The 22563-nt window shown below is 51.3% G+C and overlaps 1 protein-coding gene across 5 annotated transcripts in view; it reads right to left on the bottom strand.

Moving 5' to 3' along the window:
* Positions 1–22563, bottom strand: part of LOC114061891 (protein CEPU-1) — a 339159-nt gene that overhangs the window by 19144 nt on the left and 297452 nt on the right. For all 5 annotated transcript variants that reach the window (XM_027892801.1, XM_027892803.1, XM_027892804.1 and 2 more), the window contains one exon: positions 7580–7705. In XM_027892801.1, coding sequence (XP_027748602.1) covers positions 7580–7705 — 126 coding nt within the window. The remainder of the gene's footprint in view (positions 1–7579; positions 7706–22563) is intronic.

Here is a 22563-nt window from a genome sequence, read left to right as displayed (position 1 = left end):
AGAATGAGCCAGGCAAGCAGGGCTTCTGCAAGTAAAGAATCCCATGGGATAATGGACCCTTTTCAGCCACAAATTGGGAATCCCAGGTGGTTTTGGGAAACTTTTTCACCCCGTATTTGGGGGTCTCTGTTCACATTACAGGGGTCACAGTGGTGGTGTTGGGTGAACAGCTTGACTGGGTGATCTTGAAGGTCCCTTCCAACCTTGATGAGTCTGTGATTCTGTGAAATCTTTCAGTGCTATTCCCCCCCTCCACAGCCCTGCCCTTGGCTCAGCAGACCTGGGCCACATGTCAGAGCCCAGCTGGGCTCTCTCCTCCCCAAAAACAACGGCAGCAGCTTATGCAAAGCACATCACGGGAGCTAAAAGGAGCCGGAGCAGAGTTTTCTATAGCTGAAGCGACCTGGTGTTGACAGAATGGGGACGCATTTCCACAGCTCAGATTTTTATAATAATACCTCAGGGGAGTCGCTGGCAAAGTTTGGCCCAAATATAATTAGTTTGCACAGCTATGAGGGGCTGATAAAAGGTTTTAATTTGTGTGGAGATCTCTGGAATCTCAGACGCTCCGGTCCCTTGCTCTTCCCCAGGCCAGCTGAATGAAAGGAGAGTCCCAGGCAGGGAGTGACACAAAGCCAGGCGTTTATCAGGGAAGGAGGGAGTTGTGTTCAGCACTAAAGAAGAGACAGCAAATCCAACAAGCTGACACTGGTGGCATGTTGGGTTTTTGTCTGCTTTGTCCCACTACGCCAAAGAAATAGTAACACATTCTCATCTTCCTGTGGGGTGATGCTGGGGATGGAGAAGGGATGCAGAGGCGTTTGCAACACCACAGAGGGTCTGACCTTTGTGGGAAAGGTAGTCAGTGACCAGTGGGATAAGACAGAACATAACATTTGGATGTGCAGACAGGGCTCCCTGCTTCCCCCCCACCCCAATAGGGCAGCAAGTGGCTGCTTCTGCACAGTGCCATGAGTGAAATCCCGCTCTGCCTCCGGCAAGGAGGGAAAATGTGACATTGCAAAGCTGCATTCAGGGAATATACTGAAGCCAAGGTGGTTTTTTTTCCCCTTTACTTAAGGGAAAGGCATTGTCTCATTTGTAGCTGGAAGGGGTCTTGTTATTTTCGTACGAAGATGCATATTTTAAAGGTGGTTATGCCAAATATGAACAGATCAGCTCCGAGAGTTCATTTCCACCACGCGGGGAATCAAAAATATTACTTTTATACACATAAAAGTACATGATCTCCCATTGCTTCAAGAAAGCATCAGAAAGGGAAATGCTAAAAGCAGCTACCCACATGGCACACTGAGTTTTAGTCACTCCTTGGGGAAGCAAAACCTGGAGCCCATGACGTGATGCCACCAGATTCTGGCTCCTGCTGGGCCAGATCCCGCTCCCATGGGAGCAGATGGGGAAGCTGCTGGCACTCAGTGGGCTAAATATTCACCCTGCTCCTGTCAGGATCTTGTTGCTGGTCGTAGCACACGTCCACAACCTTCTCAAATGACCCCTGGCAACCCCAGTTGTCTCCTTCATGCCAACCACACAGAAAACCAATGTCCATCCCCAAGTCCTGCTTCCCCATGACCCTTTCAACCTCTTTATTTCGCCTATTTCAATAACCCTACAACGCCACAAACAGAGTTGGACCACCGTTGACCCTTTGCCCAGCCGATCTGTCCAGCACACACTGATTAAAGGAGTATCAAAACCGGTGGCAGATTTACAGGTTAACAGTGATTTAGTGGAGTGCACCGCAGCCAAATTAATGCCGGCTATAATGTAGTTTACCTCATTAAACAATGCACACCAAGATCCTGTCTGTTGTAAAACAATTGGTCTCTGAAGCCTAGTGTTCATCTTCCAGGGTTGCTGGGAGATAATAAATGGGTAATATTCCGGTGATAATGGTAATGGAGTCACGGCTCAGAGCTAATATTATGGCAAAGCAGTAATTATTTCAACAGTAAACAAGGGGACGGTTGAGCTGCCGACAGGATTGGAGCCGGTTGAAATGCTTCAGTTAATAGAGCTGGAGGCCAGGCCTGCAAGTGCCTCTTGGAAGGAGGACAAGGTGCTCGGCCACTCAGTGAGTCAGTTGAGCCCCTCCTGAGCCAACTGGATATCAAAAGACAGGAGGGACACATGCAACAAGGGAGGTGGGACAGCATGGTGGCCATCCCATCCCATCCCATCCCAATGCAGAACCCACAGTGCAGGGCAGGCTCAGTGCTCCATCAGACAGATGCAGCAGGACTCACATCCCTTCTTTGACACACCACTTGTGTTGTTGGCTCACACGACATCTCCAAAGGAGACAAGAGGCAGTGCAGAGGCACAAGGCCTCTGATGAACACAGAAGCAGCCTTACACAAACCATCTGCTCCCTCCTAGAGGTATTTCCCTGATAAAAGGGCCAGCAGAGAACACGGCTCTCTGGTCTTCAGTTAATTAGGTGACTTGAGGCAGGGTTAAAGGGAGCGATCTCATGGGACACAGAGCTGATCACAGTGAGGGACAAGGCAGCACAGAAGCAGATGGAGATTTCCCTCCCCAAGTGTTTTCCCCTTCTCTCTGGAGCCAGGCTCCAGATCTGATGTCCAGCCTACAAATACCCCATATGCCTTCTCTCCTGGGAGGATCCTGGAAAGATGAAGACAGCAAGCAAAGTGCTTAATGGACAAACCTCTGAGATGGGAGGATGTGTTCCCTTCCCAGGGACAAGCAAGCCTTCCAGCTGGATATTTTTTGCAGTTGCTTGTCCTCTTGTTTCAAGCCGCGCCAAGAGCCAGAAAGAATCAATATATCCAAATATACCCGACTTCTCCCAGAGTCCCTTTGCTGGTTTGCTGCTGATGTATAGACAGATGATCTCATGAGACCTCTGCCACATCAGGCCACCATGTCTCATCTATCTTAAGTGCATATACGAGCTGTGATTACCGCTGTGTCCGAGTGCCTCACGTCTGGAATGTATTTATCCTCCCCTCGGTTCCATGAGACAAGGGACTGCCATGGTACCTCTTCCAGGGAAGCCACAGAGGTTAAACTGGCTGATCAGGGGATAGCTGGGATGTGGCAATGTCAGGATCCTCTGAGGATCTCCCCTGCCTCTGCCTTGGAGCAACAAGGTGTCACCTGCCCCACAAATGACGGCTCAGACTCAGCCTGGGACTCCGACTCCACACAGGATCCAGCTATCAGCACCCAGCCTAATCCTGAGATTAATGAGGGATTCCTGCTACACAGACCTCTCCGTCAAACCTCTCACAAGTAAATACACCATCAAGCCAAACCATAATGTTTTCCTACCCTGGCAGCCGCTGTCTTAAGCCTCACACCAGAATCCATCATACTACAGCAATAATCAAAAAGCAATTAGACAAAACCGTGGCAGAAAAGTCCATCAAGGGTTGTTAAGGATGACGACTTGGATGCAGCCTCTGGCTCAGGATGTCTGCGTGTGGCCAGGCGGATGAGCCAGTGGAGGGATCCTCGTGCCCACACCTAGTTTGACACCCTTTCTTTGTGCCCCTGGCCCTGGCATGGCAGGATAACCACACTTTGCCTGCCCACAGAGCCCTCCCCCTCCTTACTGCTGAGCCATGCCTGCTCCTCCTGGGACAGAGGCTGCCGAGCCTTCATCCCTCCTGGAAGATCCCTCACTTCAATTCCTTGGCACGTTTCCTGAGCTAAATGGGAGGCATGACGAGTCTCGTGTCTGCAGCACAGATAAATATCCCCTGGATAGCTCAACGTGGAGCCACTCGCTCTGCCAGGGCTTTGGCGTCACCCCGAGCCCGGCAGCCCGGGGTGCCAACAAATCCCAGCCTGCATCCACCATGAAAAGAAAACTGGCCTGACAACATGACAATCGCCATGACAACATCAGAGTTACCCCCAAAAATAAATAAAAAGCCCAGTAACTATGGAAACACCTGAGTGACCAAAACCAGGCTAGTAACTAGAAGACCTCGCTGCAGTTTACGGATGGTATCGGCACTGCGGGGCTATAACACATCCAAAGCCTTGGAAACACGGAGATGCTCGGCACCTAAGGGTGCAAAGTGGATGTTCACGGGCACACACATGAAGAGGGGCGCCTTTCAGACCCCTGAATCCAAGTCCTCTCCACAACTTGCACCTCCTCTGGAAAGATGCTGCTGCCTTCCTGCTGGGTGTTACATCCAGACCATGGTTATCCAACATCCTTCTCTCCCCCTTTGCCCTTCTCCCTCTCTCCACCCTGCTGAGGATGCCTCTCTTGGTTGCCATCTCAATAGTCTTGGCCTGACAGGGGTGCCAAGAAGGGATGGAGCAGCCCCATCCCATGCCAGAGCTTGGTATCCCCATATGGTTTTGGTGAGCTGTGTTTTGAAGCCTCAGTGCCTGGCAGCTCCACTGACACTTGTGCTGCCAGTTAGCGCATCCAAGCCCAGGATAGGGCCTCAAAGCAGTTAATCCTCCTCTGGAGAGGCAAAAGAAGCTGAGACTTCACCAGCTCCTCTTCTTTTTCCACCTCAGCCTCTTCAGCTGCATTAACGGGAGTTGCTGTGGGTTAGTACAGCATTACTGGGAGAAGAAATAAAATAGGACCGAGGGGGTGAGGCAGAGGGACAGAAGACAGGTTGTACCACGCATTGGTTGGACTGGTCATGGGTTCAAAAAAAAACCCTTCTCCAGAGCCAGCATCCTGCTTTTGCTCGTGGCAGGAGATGGGCATAGGTAGGGTCAGGCACCGTGCAAGGCTCTGATCAGTGATGGAGGCACTTACGGGACCAGCACTTGTGTGATTCACTAGCAGAAAACTCTCTTGCTCAGGTTCACTCAGCTCTTGAGTTATGCCATAAAAATGCTCTCCTCAGCCCAGCTATAGAAACTCCTCCAGCCCCCAAACCAAACAGAGCCTCAAAAACCAGCCTCCCAGAACACGGCAACAACTGCAGACAGGAAAATTCAGAGTTCACCAGCCCAAGCCACTAAACATATTCATCAGAGCAGAGAGGGAACAGTTGAGTGCTCAGGGGAGCCTGGAGTGGCTGGAAGAGGGTCTCCAGTGAGATCAGTCCCCAGGGAGCTGGGCTGCTCTGGGTGTAAATCCTCTGAAGGAAAACCTGCCCTGGTGAGCAAACTCTCTTAGTTGCTCCATTTCCCTCCAGGAGCGGTGCAGTGGAAAATAATTAGGCCTGCGAAGTGCCTTTGCACGGGGCAACACTCGCCAGCATCAGCACGGACCACCAGTCCTTCAGCTCCTGATGTGTCTGTGCCTGGCACAGACAGCGCTGGCACAGCCTGTCCCCAGCGATGCCGGTGAGAGCCACTTACCATCCGCTCTGTAAACCCTTAAAATATGCACCAGCATTCCCTGAACCAATTCTCCCTCATCCCCGTTCTCCACCACTCCAAGCGAGACGGAGGAAGACGGCGAGAAGGAACAGGAGGCGTCTCGCTCGAGACTTCCCGTGGGACGAGTAGCAGACCAACAACTGGGAGAGGGGTCAGCAGCAAGCTTTGGGTCCCACTTGCTCCCAGATCTCCAAATTAGAGTATATCCTGCTAGGAAAAAGGATGCCATCCTGGCGCCTGCTATAGCACCTCTACACATCGTCCCTGGCCCTCATTTCAGTCCTCACACTTCCCATCCTCATCTTTACCGTGTGTGGTGAATGCAAAATGGGGAAATAGAGGGTCCCCTTGGTGATTTGGCAGGCCCACAGACAGAGGAGCTGCCCACGGAGATGGACAGCCATGGAAGTTGTCCTGAGTCACCTCTGGGCTCAGCACCTTCCATCAGCAGGAGACCAGGCTCAAGTAAATCTCTGTGATCATTTGTTCCCTTTGAGTTTTGAAAGCAGAATGCCTAATCATGGCCAAAATCAGGAAAGAGCTGCTGCTGCAAATTACACAGCACCACAGGTAATTTCTGATTAGCTCACTCTTCCTGTCCTGGTGCATCCTCAGTTTCCATAGCAGCTAAGTCCTAAGTAAAATGGAAACATCTGGTTCAAGCGCAGGTAAAGATTCCCTGGGGAAAAAAACCTGCTGGATGGCAGCAAACACAGAAAATAGCCCTCGTGAAAGACAGAGGCACCAGGAGCCGGGAGCCTGGTTAGGAGAGGATGGATGGTGTGTGGGAGAAGGCAGCGAGGGGCATGGGAGTGGGAGAAGAGGGTCCTGGAGGAGCAGGAGGGGATGTGGGAAGGAGAGCGGAGCTGTGGGGAAAACAAGATGCATGTGAAAAACAGGCGGTGAGGAGGCTGAGCTAAACAAAAACATGTTGTCAGGGTAGACAAGGGGAAGAGGAGGAAGAAAAGGCTTCGAGGTGGGAGCACATGGGCTGCCTCGACCATAAATGCTGCCTGGTGGTGACAACTTTGGTTCCATAGAGACACTCAGGGATGGGGAGGAGCATATGGATCCACACCCTGAATTTCATCAGTTATCCATGCACAGATCTCAACCGAAGCCACCAGCTGGAAGCAAGACCACTTAGAGCGCATTGAGGGAACGGTTTCTACAGAGGCTCCTGTCAGGGAAGGGGCTGAGATGCCACCAACTCATCTCACCCAGTGCCTGGGCTTTGGGCAGTGACGGATAAGGCCCAACCATTCCCTCCAGCGCAGACAAATAGCAAAAAAATCAATGGAGCTGCAGAGAGACACCGCAGCCATCGCCAGGCAGCGAGCAGGCGGAGCAGACACGGTGCCATCCGTCACTGCCGCCCCTGCACCACCCCCTCCGCCTGCCCAGCAGCCCGGACGGCTGTCCCCGAGGAGAACTCGAGGCAGTTGTCTGCAACAACAGCCCACATTGGTAGGGCCTCAGGGGAAGCACCACTCCGAGGTGGAACTGAAGTGCTTAGACAGGATCAGAGGAGCAGAGCCAGGCGGTGCCGCACGGCTCGTCCCGCCCAGAGCCCCCCGGATCCCGCCCCCAGCTCACCCACGAGATCCTCCTCGCAGCCACAGGGGAGTAACAGGGCAGCAAAATGCAAAGCAAAGGCCAAAAAGCAGCTGGGAAAAAGGGTTTGAGATTATACGCTCCCGAACGCATGGGGATTTGCTTCCCAGCAGTCACACCCACACAGTTCTGCTGAGGCTTTGCTTACCAATTAACAAGGCCACCAATTAATGCTTCATGTGTTTTCCTGCTCATTTGCACTATTTACAATCTCCCTTTGAAGCAACGTGTAATAATTGCCCGAAAACTTTTCAAAACAGGGCCCTACAAGCACGTTCAGTGTGCAGTGGGGGTGCCCCGAGCAGGAACTCCACGATCCTTGTGTACCCTTCCAACTCAGGATATTCCCTGATCCTATGAATCTCTGAGCACAGTAATCCCCATCTGGCACCTACAGCCAGTCCTCAGCCCAGCCAAAACCATAAACTGTCCTTCCAGACCACCAAGATGGATGTTCCTCTACCAAAATCAACAACTCCTGCATTAGGTCACATCTTTTCAGTTCTCTCTTCACCTTCACTTTGCAACTGAACCAGCCACTGACGCCTCTCCAGCTGCTCACAAATGGTGCTGTGCCCATCCCAAAATATTTCTGGCAATATTTGGCTCTTACCTTTGGGTGAGATATGTCTCCAGGTGATTGTTGGATCTGGCCTGCCCGTGGCTATGCAGGTGAGGCTGACGTTGCCGCCCTCGTTGATGGAGATGTCAGAAGAGATCTCGACGATTTTCGGAGACACTGCAATGACACAGAGAGAAGGAAATTGAAACTGGTTCTGCTCCAGCTCAAATCTCAAGCTGTGGGTGAAGGAGACTGTACTTCCATCCTCCCTCCACCTTGACAAGCTGTGCAGCAGCCCATCAGTCTCATCTGCCTTGGCAGGAGCTCACAGGGAAAAGAGGGGGCAGAGAAGACAGGGCTGAAGTGGGAAAAAACTGTAGCCAGAGGGGATTCAGTCATTTTAGGGAGGCTCACAAGAAGCTCCTCCTCAGCACCTCCATGGTGTGCAAGACAGTGCTTCTTCCCATCCCACTTCCAGCACTCCTTGTGTCCTCTCAGCCATGACAAACCCTTCCCAGCAGAGCTGCATCCCCAAAAAACACCATCCACCCCTTCAAACTCCTGCAGGATCTCTGCCAGGCCCTTGTGACCAGAGAAGCACCCAGAGGAGCAGGGCACAAAGAAAATGAGTCTACTGAGGAGCCTGTAAATTCTACCACCATGCAAAGGAAGGGTTATTCCATGGGGATGGAAGCTGTGCCACTGCACTGGCACTGCCATCACGAACCCTCAAGAGAGGGTCGGGTCTGAGGGGTCCAGACCTAAGGAGAGGACACACATGTAGGACAGGGGGAGGTGAGGAGGGAGCTGGAAAGGGATGAGGAGCAGGCAGGGAGCACTGGGCTCCTGTTGCTGTGTGAGCAGAGGACACGGGGAGGGCTGAGCTTCCCAGGAGCACCGTGGTGAGGCTGCACGAGGAAAAAACGATGGGCTGCTGTTATCAGCCTGCACCTGCAGAACATAATAAAGACCATCACCTCCCTGGGTTTATTTCCAAGCTTTCTCAGGAGCCCAGCAGTGGATTGGCCCCCGCTGCTGCGCTTCGCAGGGAGAGCCACAAATCACCTGCAAAGCATCCTGCTCCTTCCACCCTTCCCATCCATCACCCCCGCTCCGAGCTGCAGCCCAGGCCACTGCAACACCCCTGCTCCCGACTTGCACCCCGCTCCTGAGCATCCCTTCCCTGCCTCTCCCCACCTCCCACACCTCCCCGGGCTGAGCCGAGCCGGAATGACTGCAATGGCCTTGCACGCAATGCCTCTGCTGTGCAGGTAAGTAATTTATTGATCCGTAAAGCACTCCAAGACGCTCTGGAAGGGATTATGTCATGCCAGTGCCGCGCAATAAAATAAAAAATGATGGATTTTTTGTGAACATGATGGTGATTTAGGGTTTGTAGTTGGAAGTGTAGTTAAAGTACATTTTAAGTGGAAATCAAGGTGGGTAATGAATTATTCTCTGTTTTGAAGGGCTTCTGGGAGTTCATTTTTTTGCTGCTCTGGGCACAGTGGCTAATCTGCTAATCATGCACTGGAGAACAACTATGGATCAGATGCTCCCAAACACAGTGAGGGCTCTGGGGCAGGACAGTGGAGGGCACGAAGACAATACCAAAAGAAACATTAATATGCATCAGTGTCATTAAGGGGACAGCACAGGTCTCCTGGGGCCACCCAGAGCTGGGAGATGCTCTGCCCATGGCCAGGTATTCCATTGAGGGGAAGCAATTAATTACAGCAGTGCTGTGATTACCCCTCTGTGTTCCTGCTGAGACTGCCAGCCAGGAAATCCATGTGTGCCTTTAAAAAAATGGAGCTTGTGGGCTGGACAACAAAAATAGGCCACAGGGGTATTACCACTATCATTTTGGAGAGGTGGGAAGAGACAAGCAGAGACAAGTGGATCACCCACCATTGCCTGGGAAGCAGCAATAGCTTCCAGCTCTAAGTCCTGACAAACTAGAGCAGTATCCATCACCTTTAATGTGCTGTTTGCTGCATCACAGAGGAACCTTTCTGAAGTTTTTAACTGCTGAATCCACATCGACCCAATTCAGATTGTTTTGCAGAGAGTTTAAAAAAAAAAAGAAGTAAGAGTTTGAGCTGCTACTCTGAAAGTGCACAGGCAGGTTTGCTCAGGAGAGAGAGAAAATAATTCAAGTGACCAGATTATAAAACATGATTAAAGCAAATTAAACTTGGGTTTCATTGACAGGACAAGGGGGAATGGCTTTAACCTGAGGAGGGTTGATTTAGAACAGATATAAGAAGTTTTTTTACAATGAGGTGATGAGGTCCTGGCAAAGGTTGCCCAGAGAAGCTGTGGCTGCCCCATCCCTAGAAGTGTCCAAGGTCAGGTTGGATGTGGCCTGGGCTAGTAGAAGGTGGCCATGCCCATGGCAGAGGATGGAATGAGATGGGCTTTAAGGTTCCTTCCAACCCAAACCATTGCATGATTCTATAAAAGCAGCTCAAGCACCAAGGAAAAAGCCCACCAAGACTCCAGCAAGTTTGGGACACTCCCAGAGAGAAGCAATTTACTGTGTCCCATCTGGAATGAGAGGAGGCAGGAATGGCTGGGAAGCAAACCAGACAAACAACATCATTGAAGCTGTTAACTAACCCTGGAATGAACTATGCAGTGGTAGGGTTTAACACGGTGGGTATTGTATGTTAATTAAATGTTTGAATATTTAAGCACACAGACTATTCCAAATGCCTTTCTGGAGGCTGAACAGGTGTCTTGTAAAGCTTTTACCACGCTGGGGAGGGAAACCTTAATGAAGTGATCCAAGAATATATTTAATATTATTTAACAATCATCACTTCTTCCATTCCCTCTGCATTAAAGGACTTTCACCATCAGCTGGCATTTCTGCAGCACTGGGGCAGAGGAGACATTTCCTATGCCCAAAGCAGGATGCAGATGGAGCTGTGCCCCTTTGGGAATGAATAAATAAATAAAGCTAAGTAAATGCAGGCTTCCCAGGCGGGAACCCTCTCCTTGCGGGCAGTCCTTTTGTGTTCAGCATCTCCCTTGCTCACAAGTGATTAAACATGGCAGTGTTGGCCAGGCTGCTCCAGTGACACAGCACAGATTTCCCCAGAGGCAGGATGGTGGTTTATCGATCCAACTTCTTTTCCCCCCTCCCTCCCCAACCGTGCCACGGTGCTGGGGGAGCTCTCTGGGCTGCTCTCAGCCCTCCACAGGTGCCCAGGGTGTGCCCCCCCCCCCCCCTTTGACTCCTTGCACACATGGAGTCCCCAGGACAGAAAGCAGCTTGCTTAAATATTTAACCAAGCCATCTGGCGCGTTCCACGTTGGAGGGTGTTCAGTCAGGTGATATATGTCCTTACGGATCCGAGCATATGTGCTTGCCTCCACAGATAGATTCCCTGGCGCACAGACACCCTCCTGCCACTGGCACAGACAATATCCCTGCCATGCTTTCACCTCCAAACACCCGCTCCAGGGCCAGCACAGGTGCAAAAGCGTCACTCGTCCCAGGCACGTACCCCACGGCAGCGCTGAGCACAGATCTTCGTCTCCTGGGAATGCTGCAGGGCTCCCCTTGCACCTACACCACCTCCTCTGCTGCCTCCCCTGTGGCACTCACTGCAGGACTGATCCCTGATTACTCCTCCAGCTGCCTTTTATAGCTCATCCCAAATTGCATAAACATCCCCAGCCTTGCCTCGTTGCTCAGGCCCTGCTGTCTCCATGTGATCACCTCCCCACCCGCCCTCCTGCATGCAGGACCCTGCTGATTGCCTGGGCTTTCCTCTCCCTGACACCCAAAATTCCAGCCACGCATCAGGCAAGGAGTCCCCTGAGTATGAGGGGAGTGTGGATGTGAAACAACCTCTCCACCAGAGACTGGGAAGGAGACCTCAGATGAGCCTCACCAAGCTGGATGCCTTTCAAGGAGTAACTGTGTATTTTTGCCTTAACCACCTCCTTTCTACCCACTTTTGGGAGCCAAGGAAGCAGGGCAGAAATACACCTGTGACCTTTCCAGATACCTTTTGGTGTGGGAAGGGAAGCAGAGCAGGTGTTACCCCAGTGAAGGGGACTCACAGCCCCTGGCACAGCCTGGGAGCCAGAGGCTTTCCCGGTAAGCCTCGCAGTGCCTGCCTCCCCTTCATAAAACATGCAAACCTCCATCTTCCAGCACGAGCAACATCTGCTCCAGATCAAAGGGAACAACAAAGAACAACTATAAAAGTGTCTGGAAGAAAGAAAAAGAGGGAGAGTCAGACTTGCGTTCTGCAGGCGATCTGTGATGTGCACTGGCAGCTTCCTGAGCATCAGCCTGACGCTGCTCCTGCTTTAATAACAGCTTCTCACTGCTGTCACACACAGAATTCCCTGTGTTTTACAGAGTTTGCTACCACGGGTCCTGCCTCTGGGATTCGGTGAGGGGGAGTCCTGGGTGTGCTGGGTATCCTTGCAGCAATGCTGAGAGTCAAACCAAGCCCACACTCCAAGATTCGAGGGGTCTGTCAAAGTCAGATGGGACCAGGCACAAGGCAGGACCCCAAAATCAGGCCCCAGGACTCCTCCAGGTTGGAAACAGAGCATTTGGCAGCACCCAGGTTGGAGAAGGTACAATGCTCCAGCTGCTGCAGTGCCTGGCACCTCCATTATGCCTTCTCCCTCTTTTGTGTTCCAAAGCTTTCTGCCTTTAGGGAGCAAATTGAGAGCCCTGTGCCTTCAATTACAGGTGTGTTATAATGGGCTTTTAAATCAGTTTGTGCTGCTTTAACACAATTATAATTAGGAGAAAAGCAGAGAGGGCTTTGTCCTTTCATCATACCAACCTTCCATCCTATCCTCCTTCCATCACATCATCCTTCCATCATATGCTCCCAGCTCAGGAGCCGTTCTGAGGATGTCTACAGGGCATGAGAAAGGGCAAACACAGCCTCAGAGCCTCCTTGGTCACGTAAATTTGTACACCAGTCCCTTGTGGGTGCTGATCCTTCCCCACAGAGCTGCTCAGACCCCAGGTTGGCACCATCCCCCCCTTCCCAGGTTCGGCACAGCTTTGCCCAGGGATTGATTCTCCTCCTCTTCACAAACCTGGCAGCAGGCAAAGCCATGAAGAAAGACGGCTGGAAACGAAGAGGACATACATAACAACCTTAATAAGCAATTAATAAATAACTAATGACAATTGCTCGTTTTAAAGCGAGGCGTAATGAGATGTGTCACACGGCACCGAGATGTGTCTAAATGATTTCCCAAGCAGGTAACGGCTCCTGTTGCAGCAAAGCTTGGAGGACACGAGGTTTTTTTTCTGCCTGTCTCTGCAGCAGGTTCTATGACACGGCATCCCAATAACTCAGAGGAGGAGGAAGGGGGAAACGAGACATTCCCAATCATTCATTAGTAAAGTATTTGTGAGAGCGGGCATAATTCACCGCGTAAACAGCAGGGTTTCTGCAGACAAACTTTACAGCTAAGTGCCAAAAGGGAGCCCAATCTGATTCCACTTACGACGGCATAAATCAGCAATACTGCTGCAGTCAACGAGGGATACACCAGAGGAAACGTGGTAGGAGGGGCAGAACTCCAGCACAAGGACTTTTTCCTGACTTTTGGATGGGTCCAGGTTTACCAGCCGGGAGGAAGAGCAGCTTCCTAAGGAGTCAGGGTGCTGCCTGCCTAGATTCATTCCCCTGCTATCACACCTCTGAAAGGATCTGCAGCCTTTTCCCTACCACAAAAAGGAAGAAAACCTCTGACACCGAGCCCCACACCGGTGGGGAATCAATCTAGAGTTTGCTTGTGTGACTATTAATAAGCAGCTTTAACAGGAGGCAGAACTCTCTCAGGTCTGGGAGAGTTCTGTGCTCATGTTACAATGCCCGCAGGAAGCCGTGGCACTGCTCTGGGCTTCGTTGCCTCCTCTAAAATGAGTCCAATGATGCCGAATGAAAAGAAAACAAGAAGAAAGATGTAAAAGTAAAGTTTTTGCTTTATTATCCGCGAAGAAATGCAGCCAAACAAGGAGTGTTTGGCAGTTCAGCTCCCTGTCTAGACAGATCTCATTTTCAACTCCACACACGCCGCACGGATCTAGTTTCCAGTTTTTGCACCCCGAGCCACCTGGGATTCCCCCTGCAAGCCAAGCAACGCCTCGTGAAAGGCAGAAAATTGAAGGATCTCAAATCCTTAAGACACCTGCATCATTTTTCCAGCGTTATTGACACCTCTCCTCAAGGCACGACAGCCTCCCTCTCACAACTGCCTCCATGGTGACCATCAAAATGACAGGGACTCTGTCACACCCTGCTCAGGGGACACAGGGCCCTCAGCTCCTCTCATTCCACTGGGTGCCAGTGAAGACCCCCTGGGGAAAAGCCCCCGCGTGAGGATGAGCAATGCCGTGCCGACAGCGCCCCAGAAAGTTGGAACGCGACTCGTGGTTAATACAAGGCTTGTCAAACCCATCACCTCGAAATGCTGAATGTCTTTATTAGATTCCTTTATCTCCCCCCGAGATCGGGAGGGGACACGCCGAGATGATTCTCGGAGGAGATGTCATCATCCAGAAACTAATTAAAGGCTGCGCGGGAAGTCGGGCCACGCGCACTCTGGAGGACAAAACGCATTAGCAACCCGAGTCGAGGAAAATATTACAAGTGAACTTCAGATCAGAAAGGGCGAGAGGGGGATTTGACAGCAGCTCTCTCCTCTCCCCGTCTCTCCTCACGCTCATCCCCACACTCCCTCGTCCTCGTTAGCGGTCCCCTGGCAGGAGCTTTGGGCTGGTGGGGACCAGCCTGGGAGCTGAGGGATGCAGGGCAGCAGTGGATCTTTCCTCCAGAGGGTCACACCCTGAGAAAAAATCATGATTTGTGGGATTTTGGTTTTTTTTCAGTGATAGAAAAGCCTCCTTGCTGCAGGTGAACAGGCTGCAGAGAAGGATGGATTGATGCCCGACCTGCCACAGCGCTCCCTGGGCAAAACCCTCAGTCTCATCTCTCCATCAACACAATAGCAAGGATTTCTCATCCTTGCAGGCTCATTAAAAACACATCAGCATATAAACTTAAAAGGTACCCAGAGCCTATGGCCACAGGGACTGGAGGTGGGGACACTTCTGCATTGGGACAGTCCTGCCAGCCATGACCTACATGTAGGTAGGACTTACCTAAGATGAGGTGCACAGATCTAGTTTAGGACATGTGTCTCAAGTGGATGTGCCTGTAAAAAGCCCTTCCCAGTCAACCTGAAGTCTCCCATACCAAGGAACAGCAAGCATCCATGACGTTGCTCATCTAGTCCATCAGCACACACTGTCCTGCTAAAATTCTGCACAAAACCTCAGCTTCTCCCCCCCAGGCCAGCCAGAATGGCCATGTCCCATTCTCCTGCTCTCCACTCAGCTCCTGGAGGGTGGCAGGGCTCTCCCTCTGCTCCCCCTCAGCTCTCTGTCCACGAGGAACGGGCATTATGCCGAGGGCTGAGCTCTCTGAACAGCCCCAGTGCCACTTTACTCCTCAAAAGGGACCTGGCAGGAACAAAGGAGCTCAAACATCCTTTCCAAAGATAAATCAGATGCTCTAATGCAGCCTGCATCTCCAATGAATGTAGGGCAGGTGTCTCTGAAGTGAAGTATTAGTTAAAATGATGCTCTTTAAATTACATTTCGGCTATTTCAGGCAGACAGGTTGTGTGTGGGTTGGGCTGGGTTTTTTTATGATCTATCTAGAGGCTTAAAAAGACACAGAGAGAAATAAATCTCCCTTCCATTAAAAACACACTATGCTCTTGCATATTTGTTCTTATCTCGGCACTCTCGCACTCGTGCTCCCTCTCCCTCGGCTCGAGCACAAAGTAAGTGTTTATGATTACACTTTCCACACTGACACTCAGCTAATTCAAGAAGCCACCAGCCCGTGCCCAGGAGGAGCGTGGTGCTCACCCTCCCTCGCAGGGGGATGAGCTGCACTTCCCAAAATGCCTCTCTGGACCTGATGGCTTCACTTCAAAGACCATTGAGATTTGTGCTGTTAATGTGGAACTGAGTGAAAGCCCCAAGTTTTGACTGAATTTGCAAGTCTGCTTGGATCTCCTGAGTTTATTTGTGCCCTTTTTGCCTCATTTATCTGTTTGCATCCCTCCACTGCCATCAGTACCTGTCCCCAGCCAGCCCCTTTCCTCCCCTCCTTCCTGAGCTCCATCTCTTCCAGGTGCCTCTTTGTGTTCCAGCCAGACACTTCACCTCTGCTTGGGCTTCTTCCCATCTTTGCCTTTGATTACAGTGAAAAATTAATGGATCAGGCAGGGAGCACAGCCCTGCTATTCTCTGATTAGGTGATCTGGAGGCTGCTACTTATGACCAGACTCTTTGTTCATCTGGGAGAACAGAGTGGGAGAACAAAGCTTACAAAGTGGCAGAACAAAGCTTGTGAAGTGGGAGGTCAGCAAGGTCCAGGAGTTCAAAAGCAACCACAGGTGAGCTGATCCATGCCTTCATATGCTGCCACTCCTCCCACCCCCATGGGAACACATCTCTTTTGACCCATCCATCACTCTGGCAGAGGCAGGTCTACCTTCCCAAAGCTGCCAGGAAAATACCAGGAGGGAAAATATCAGTAAGCCAGAGTCTGATGTGATGGCACTCACCACCCTTCCCACACCTTCAAATGTGGATTATCCCTATCGTCAAAACACCCCAGTGAGATAAGGGAGTGTTTTTATTCCTATTTTAGGGATGGAGAAATGAGACCTGAAGACCAAGTGGCCCAGAAGTGCCTGTTTGGATCAATGCTCTGCAGCACCTGCTTTTCAGGCTCAGAAAACCATGGAAAAGGATGGTGCCAGGACAGGTATTTCCAATAGTCTGCATGGGATGAGAAGGCCGTGGTTAAAAATTAGCTATCAAGCTGTAGAGACACAGCAAGATATCCCTGTACACAGAGGGGCTATTAAAATTTCAGTACCAAATTCAACCCAAAAAAAGCAATGTCTGACAGAGTTAAAAGCAAAGGAAAAGGAGGGAGCAATGCTCCCTCAAGGAGGGATGTTGATGCGCCTGGAGAACGTGGGGGCTGTTCTCCTTTTCCTTTAGGACTGCTCCTTCTTTTCCCATTTCTCCTAAACAAAGCCCTCGAGCCTTCTTCTTGGCCACACTCATGCCTACAAGAACGCCAGAAAAGCCACAAGGAATTATTCCCCCCAGAGCATCCTTAATTTCCCTATTTGTCTTCCTAATGCCCAACCTCATCCCCGGCACCGTCTATTCCCCATGTGCTCCTGCTTTTCACGGGAGGACTATTTTTACCCCATTCTTCCCATGCCTCTTTTTCCTCCCATTTAATCATTTGGAGGCTTTTTATCCACACTTTCCTTTCCTTTCTTTCCTCTTCCCCTTTCATTTTTAAAACCTGTGGTTCTCCGATTCAAAATCATTACTGTTTTTAACTTGACTCGAGCCTCTTAATTAAGTTACTTTCCATTATTTTTTATCTAGTCCATTTGTCTCCATTCCCCCGCACCCTCCCTCATTCTTCCTTTCCTCCCCAAGGCAGGCTGGGTATGAAATCTTACATTTCCATTTGGCTTACAATCACTTTGAATTTTTAAATGCTATTAAATTGGATCACACTAGTCACTGGACTGGAGTTGTCGAGCTGTGATATTTACTCGTGCCAGTCAAAGGGAAATGAAATTGTGGCTGTGCAGGGGGAAGGGGGGGGGTGGAAGGCGATGGGGGAGCACAGATTTATTTTGCCCGTGGTACTTGCAAACAGGCACAATCCCTTCGGATTTTTGAGCGAGTTCAAAGGAAACTCTTACGCTCAACCATGAATGTATTGTAATGTCTTTAATAAATCAATTACTTGTTGGCAGGGAAGTGTCACTGCATCTCCAATCCTTGTAATCACCTCAGCCTTGCTGTGTTTTAAGTGCAGAAAAACCCACGGAGGGAGACGGGGAGCCAGAGGGATCGTCGGCGCAGGGCAAAGCGGGGAAAGCATCACCCCGTGCCAGAAAAGGCCAAGAGATGCAGGAAGAATTTGCATGGTGTAAAAACACACACACAGAGCCATCCCCAGCACCAGGACAAGGACATCATGGTGTTCTTAGCCACGAGTACCTCCGTGTAGCACAGAGGGACCCTGCCAGCCCTGCATGGGGCTCACCCTTCCCAGGGCAGCTCCAGGGGTGCAGAGACCTGGGAGGAAGGACCACAACAGGCTCACTGGGAAAGGTGGTGTGGCAATGGGTGCCTATCCCAGGCATTCAGCCCCTGGCAATGGAAGCAGCCTCTGCTCCTGCCAGCCCAGGGCTGAGCATCCCTCACTATATTGCAGAATTCCCATCATCACCCAGAGCGACACAACCTTTTGCTGCACTAATTCAGGCCCTGGGTTTTGTGCTCCTCCTTCAGGAGAGTGCTGTATTTCAATTTTACTAAAAGAGGCCTTTTCCACTTGAAAATTTGCTAAAGAGAGCAGGATTTGATTACGAAGCAGCTCTGGCCAAATCCAGCCCCTCCTCCTCCTCTCTCTCTGCCGACAACATCCTCCCCTCCACAACAACAATCATCTGAGCACAAACAGACAACGGAGCTTTTCAGAAAGTAATGAACTCTGGTCGGAGCCAAGGCAGGAAGGGTTTAATGTTCAGCACAGAAAGCTTGGCGAGGCCATCAATTATATAGCCCTGCTGCTGAAGGAGTGAAAGGAAGAGAATATTTCAGACAGACTCGGCCAAAAAGAAAAGAAAGGGAAGGAAATCACTGCGAGAGAGATTTAATTCCACGAGCGGAGAGAAGTGTTTGCAAAAGAGGAGGAGGATCAAAGGCTGGAGCTCTCGGGCTTCCTGCGAGGAGGAGGGATTACAAGGAGGGCAAACCATGGAGAAGACATCTCTGTTGATGCCTTGTCTCGAGGCTGGTCCAGGCAAGGAGAGCCCCAGGCACAAACTTGGGAGCCTGTGGGCTGTGGGGGCTCGATGATGGGGAGGCTTTGGCAGAGAGGAGGGTGGATTGAGACCTGTTCATCTCATCTCATCTCACATCGAACCCCAAACCAGCACAACCTCCACTGCCTCAGCCCAAATCCTACACAGATGTTTACACAAGATGCTACCAAGGAGAGGAGAGCTGAAATCTTTTGGGTGTCTGTACAGCCGGCTTGATGGGACTGGTAAATCAGACATGAAAAATCACAGAATCATAGAATTGTTTGGCTTGGAAGGAACCTTAAAGCTCATCCAGTTCCACCCCCCCTGCCATGGGCAGGGACGCCTTCCACTATCCCAGGTTGCTCCAAGCCCCGTCCAGCCTGGCCTTGGACACTTCCAGGGATCCAGGGGCAGCCACAGCTTCTCTGGGCAACCTGTGCCAGGGCCTGCGCACTCTCCCAGACAAGAATTCCTTCTGTATCAGTGTATGGGTCCACCTAGAGCAAGAAGACCTCCTACCCTCTCTGCTGCACCCAGTGGGGCTGTGCTGATCCCTTCCAGAGATCCAGTCTTGGACTAAGGAACAAACCCAACTCTTTTCTGAGGGATAGGGTGAAGGTCTTTCACTTCTGTTTCACACCAGACCCACAAAACCCAAACCAGAAATATTTCAAGACCACTTATCCATGTCTTGTCTGAAGGATCTTTTCCAAAGATCCTTGCCTTTTTGTTCCCCACTTCCCACTTCTCCTCCTCTTCCTCCTTTCTAAATCTCTTCCCTCTCCATTGCAGCCCAAGAACAGAAAGGAAAATGAGATCACAACTCTCCTGATGTTTCAGTGCAGCTCCCCTCTTCCCAGTTTCAACCTCTGCTTCAAAACCCAATCAGAACAGAGTGGAAAAAAACCACATTTTCCACCCAGTTCCCCCCTTCATTGTCTGAGTGACCCCCTCCAGCCTGTCCTCAAGCCTGTGGATATTCAGTGGAGTTATTTTAGCCCATGGAGGTGGTAGGGCTGGGCAGCTCTTCGGCAGCTGTTCCCTTGGCCTCTCCTTTATCTCCAGCATTGTGTTCACATCTGCTTCCCCCTCTGCCTCTTTCCCTGCTGCTGGGAGCCTGCTTTTAAATCACTGCTCAGCACACCAGCTGCCATGCACAGGTTCCATGCCCTGTTTGGATGGGGGATCTAAAAGCCGTTTGCAAACCTCCCTCTGCCTTTTTTAAAAAAAAAAATCTTATTTTTTTTTTAAATCCTCCTGAACCTGCCAGCACTGTCACACTGCTTTCCCCTCCTCCCTTTTGGCTACAGAGTTCTCTTGGCTCTGGAAACATGTTCAGACACCTGGTTGCTGCCAGCATGGGGTTTGGCAGAGGCTGGCTCATGCAGCTCTCTGATAGGGGAGGGGAGGACAGTGGGGGTCAGCAGGACCCACCTTGGCTATCAGGGATGTGCTGGTGGCCTCTTGCACCACTCCTGGCTTGTTGGTGGCTTTCCTGGTGCTAGTGGCAATGCCACCACCCACATCCCTCCAGCTCTGCCTGCAGTTTTGGCCAAGGCCATTTCTGGTTTTGTGGAGCAGAAAAGCACAGATTTGTGCAGCATCACCCAGGAGCTGGAGACACATTTAGGACAAGGCATTGCCATCTGTGGCTCCCTTGCTCTGCAGAGTCCTGCTCCTGAGCATGGCAATGCTGGCAGAGCAAAAGCCCCAGGGAGCAGAGCTGGTCACTCCCACCCTGCCCACGCAGTGGCTCCAGGCAAAATTCCCATTACAGATTGCAATCTCCCCACGCCACCAAAAAAAAGAAAAAAAAAACAGAGAGGACGATATCCTTCCTGCAGCCAGGAATGTACAAAATTCCCTGAAAAAGCTTGGCTGATGCCTTCCCAACCTCCCTTCACTCACGGTCTGTGCCGGATTGCAAGCCAGGATCCCCACGGATGCCACCTTCATGGCAAAGGCTACATCAAACAGACAAAAATCCCTTGGGAAGAGCCCTTTGCTTCTGTCCTTTGACTCCTCAAGCCTCCTCAACAGGTTTTTGCTTCTGGACTCGCCTCTGGAGAGACTGGCCGGAAAAATCAGTTCGAAAGGCCAAAAAGAAGAGCCAGATTAAAGTATCAACTCCGAATTTATGCTCGGGACTTAAGGTTTAATAATGCAACAGAAAATCAATATTTAATAAAGCAAATGATGGAGAAAAACAGTGAATGGGAGATGAGCCGCTGCTCGTGTTTTTAAACACGTAAGCCCCGGAGGAGCCGGGTTGGCAGGATGGATGTGGAACCAGATTGGCACAAAGAGCTGGCACAGAGGATGCCTCAGGTCCCACTGATTCCAGCTCCAGTGTCAAGGGGGGCTCACGGGACTTTTATTAAAGGACAAACAAGGCATTACTGTGGTGGTCAGAGTCCAAATACCCATGGAGAGAGATCAAAGGCTGAGGCACGAGGGGAGCTGAGCAGCTGCCATGCTGAACGGGCCCAGATTGGGGCTGGGCTGGGCTGGTGGGACCAGCAGAGCACCCAAATTCATGTTTCAAGAGCAGGGGGAAGAGCTGTCAGGGGATGGGCATCTCCTGAGAACCCTTGAAGGAGCACAGGGGCTCAAAGCAGAGGAAAAATCCCTGCCTGCTGAGCAGGACAGGAGGAGGTGTGGGTAGTTCAGGGGGGCAAGAGGGGCATCAAGCCTGGTTGGCAGGTGTGGTGGGATGGCAAGAATGCATCCCTGGGCACAGCAACTGTGCATCCCTGGACATGGCAAGTATTCATCCCAGGGCATGGAAACACACATTCCTGGGAACAAAGAGTGCATCCCTGGGCACAACAAGCGTGTAGTCACTGAGCACAGCAGCAAACCTGCATCGCTGGAAACAAGAACTGTGCATCCCCGAGCACGGCAAACACACATCCCTGGGCACAGCAAGTGTGAATCCCTGGACATGGAAAGACTGCATTCCTGGGCATGTCAAGCCTGCATCTCTGGGCATAAAGTGCATATCCCTGAGCATGGCAAGAGCACATGTCTGGGCATGACAGGCATGAATCCCTAGGCCTGGCAAGAGTGCATCCCTGGGAACAGGAAACAACATCGTGGGCATGGAAAGCAAAAAATCCCTGGGCATGGCAAGCACACATCCCTGGAAGTGCTGGGCCTGGGCAGGATGAGGGAAGCTCTGTGATTCTGGGGACAGATCAGCAGCTCTGCCTCCCTCCCCTGGAGGCTGGAGAAAACTGCAGCGAGCCCCTGAATGGCACAGAGATGTCACCTGCGCCTTGCCACCCCACTGCCTGCACTAAGCCTGTCCAACCCCGATACAATCCGTGCTGCCAGCTGGGAAAGGGGTGGAATTTTCCCCATGCCCACCCCGTTGATGGCAGGTGCTGCCTGGGGCACGTGGATTGGGATGTACAGAGATCACTGCCCCACCTCACAAAGTGTGGGGACTGTGGATAAATCCTCTAAGCAAAGGGGACTCTCACTTGGACAGGAATCTGTGCCCTTGGATGAAACCCCCTCCTCTCATCCCCCGCATGTTCCCGGTTCCCTGCCTGGCCCTGCAGCACAGCAATAATTTGTAGCTTGTGCCGGGATCCTTCACATTGAAAGATGACATATAAATATAAAACGTTATCACTCCATAACAGCCACATGCTATAAAACGCTGGGCAGAAGGATCTGGAACTAGATGGAGGCAGCGCTTTAAATCCTTCCCTGCAGAGTTACTGCCTCTGAAACAACAGATCTGCTCCAAAGAGCCCCGGCAATGGAGGGAGAAGAGGAAAGACCCCGATAAAAACACCACGACTGTGGAATTAGGTGGATAAGTGACGGGATTAACAGCGTGGCCTCCCCGTGCTGGCAGCCCCGGGGTAGCAGCAGCACCGGCACACCGGTGACGTCTCCTCCCATTCATCCCCTGCCGCGATTTTCGGCGGATGCTCCGTGTTCCTGTAGTAACAACAAAGCGCTGCTACCAGTGTTGCACTACAACGAGTTGACTCCGCTCCCGTGGTTACGATAACAATGCTGTTACTGTAGTAACATTACAGAGTCGAGGTCTCACTGTTCTACCCTTAATTTTATTGTCGCAAGATTAAATTGCAATA

Source organism: Empidonax traillii, unplaced genomic scaffold (genome assembly GCF_003031625.1).
Source record: "Empidonax traillii isolate 1590-97213 ecotype Southwest subspecies unplaced genomic scaffold, ASM303162v1 scaffold369:size587591, whole genome shotgun sequence".
NCBI lineage: Eukaryota > Metazoa > Chordata > Aves > Passeriformes > Tyrannidae > Empidonax > Empidonax traillii.
This window is presented reverse-complemented; position numbering and strand designations above follow the sequence as displayed.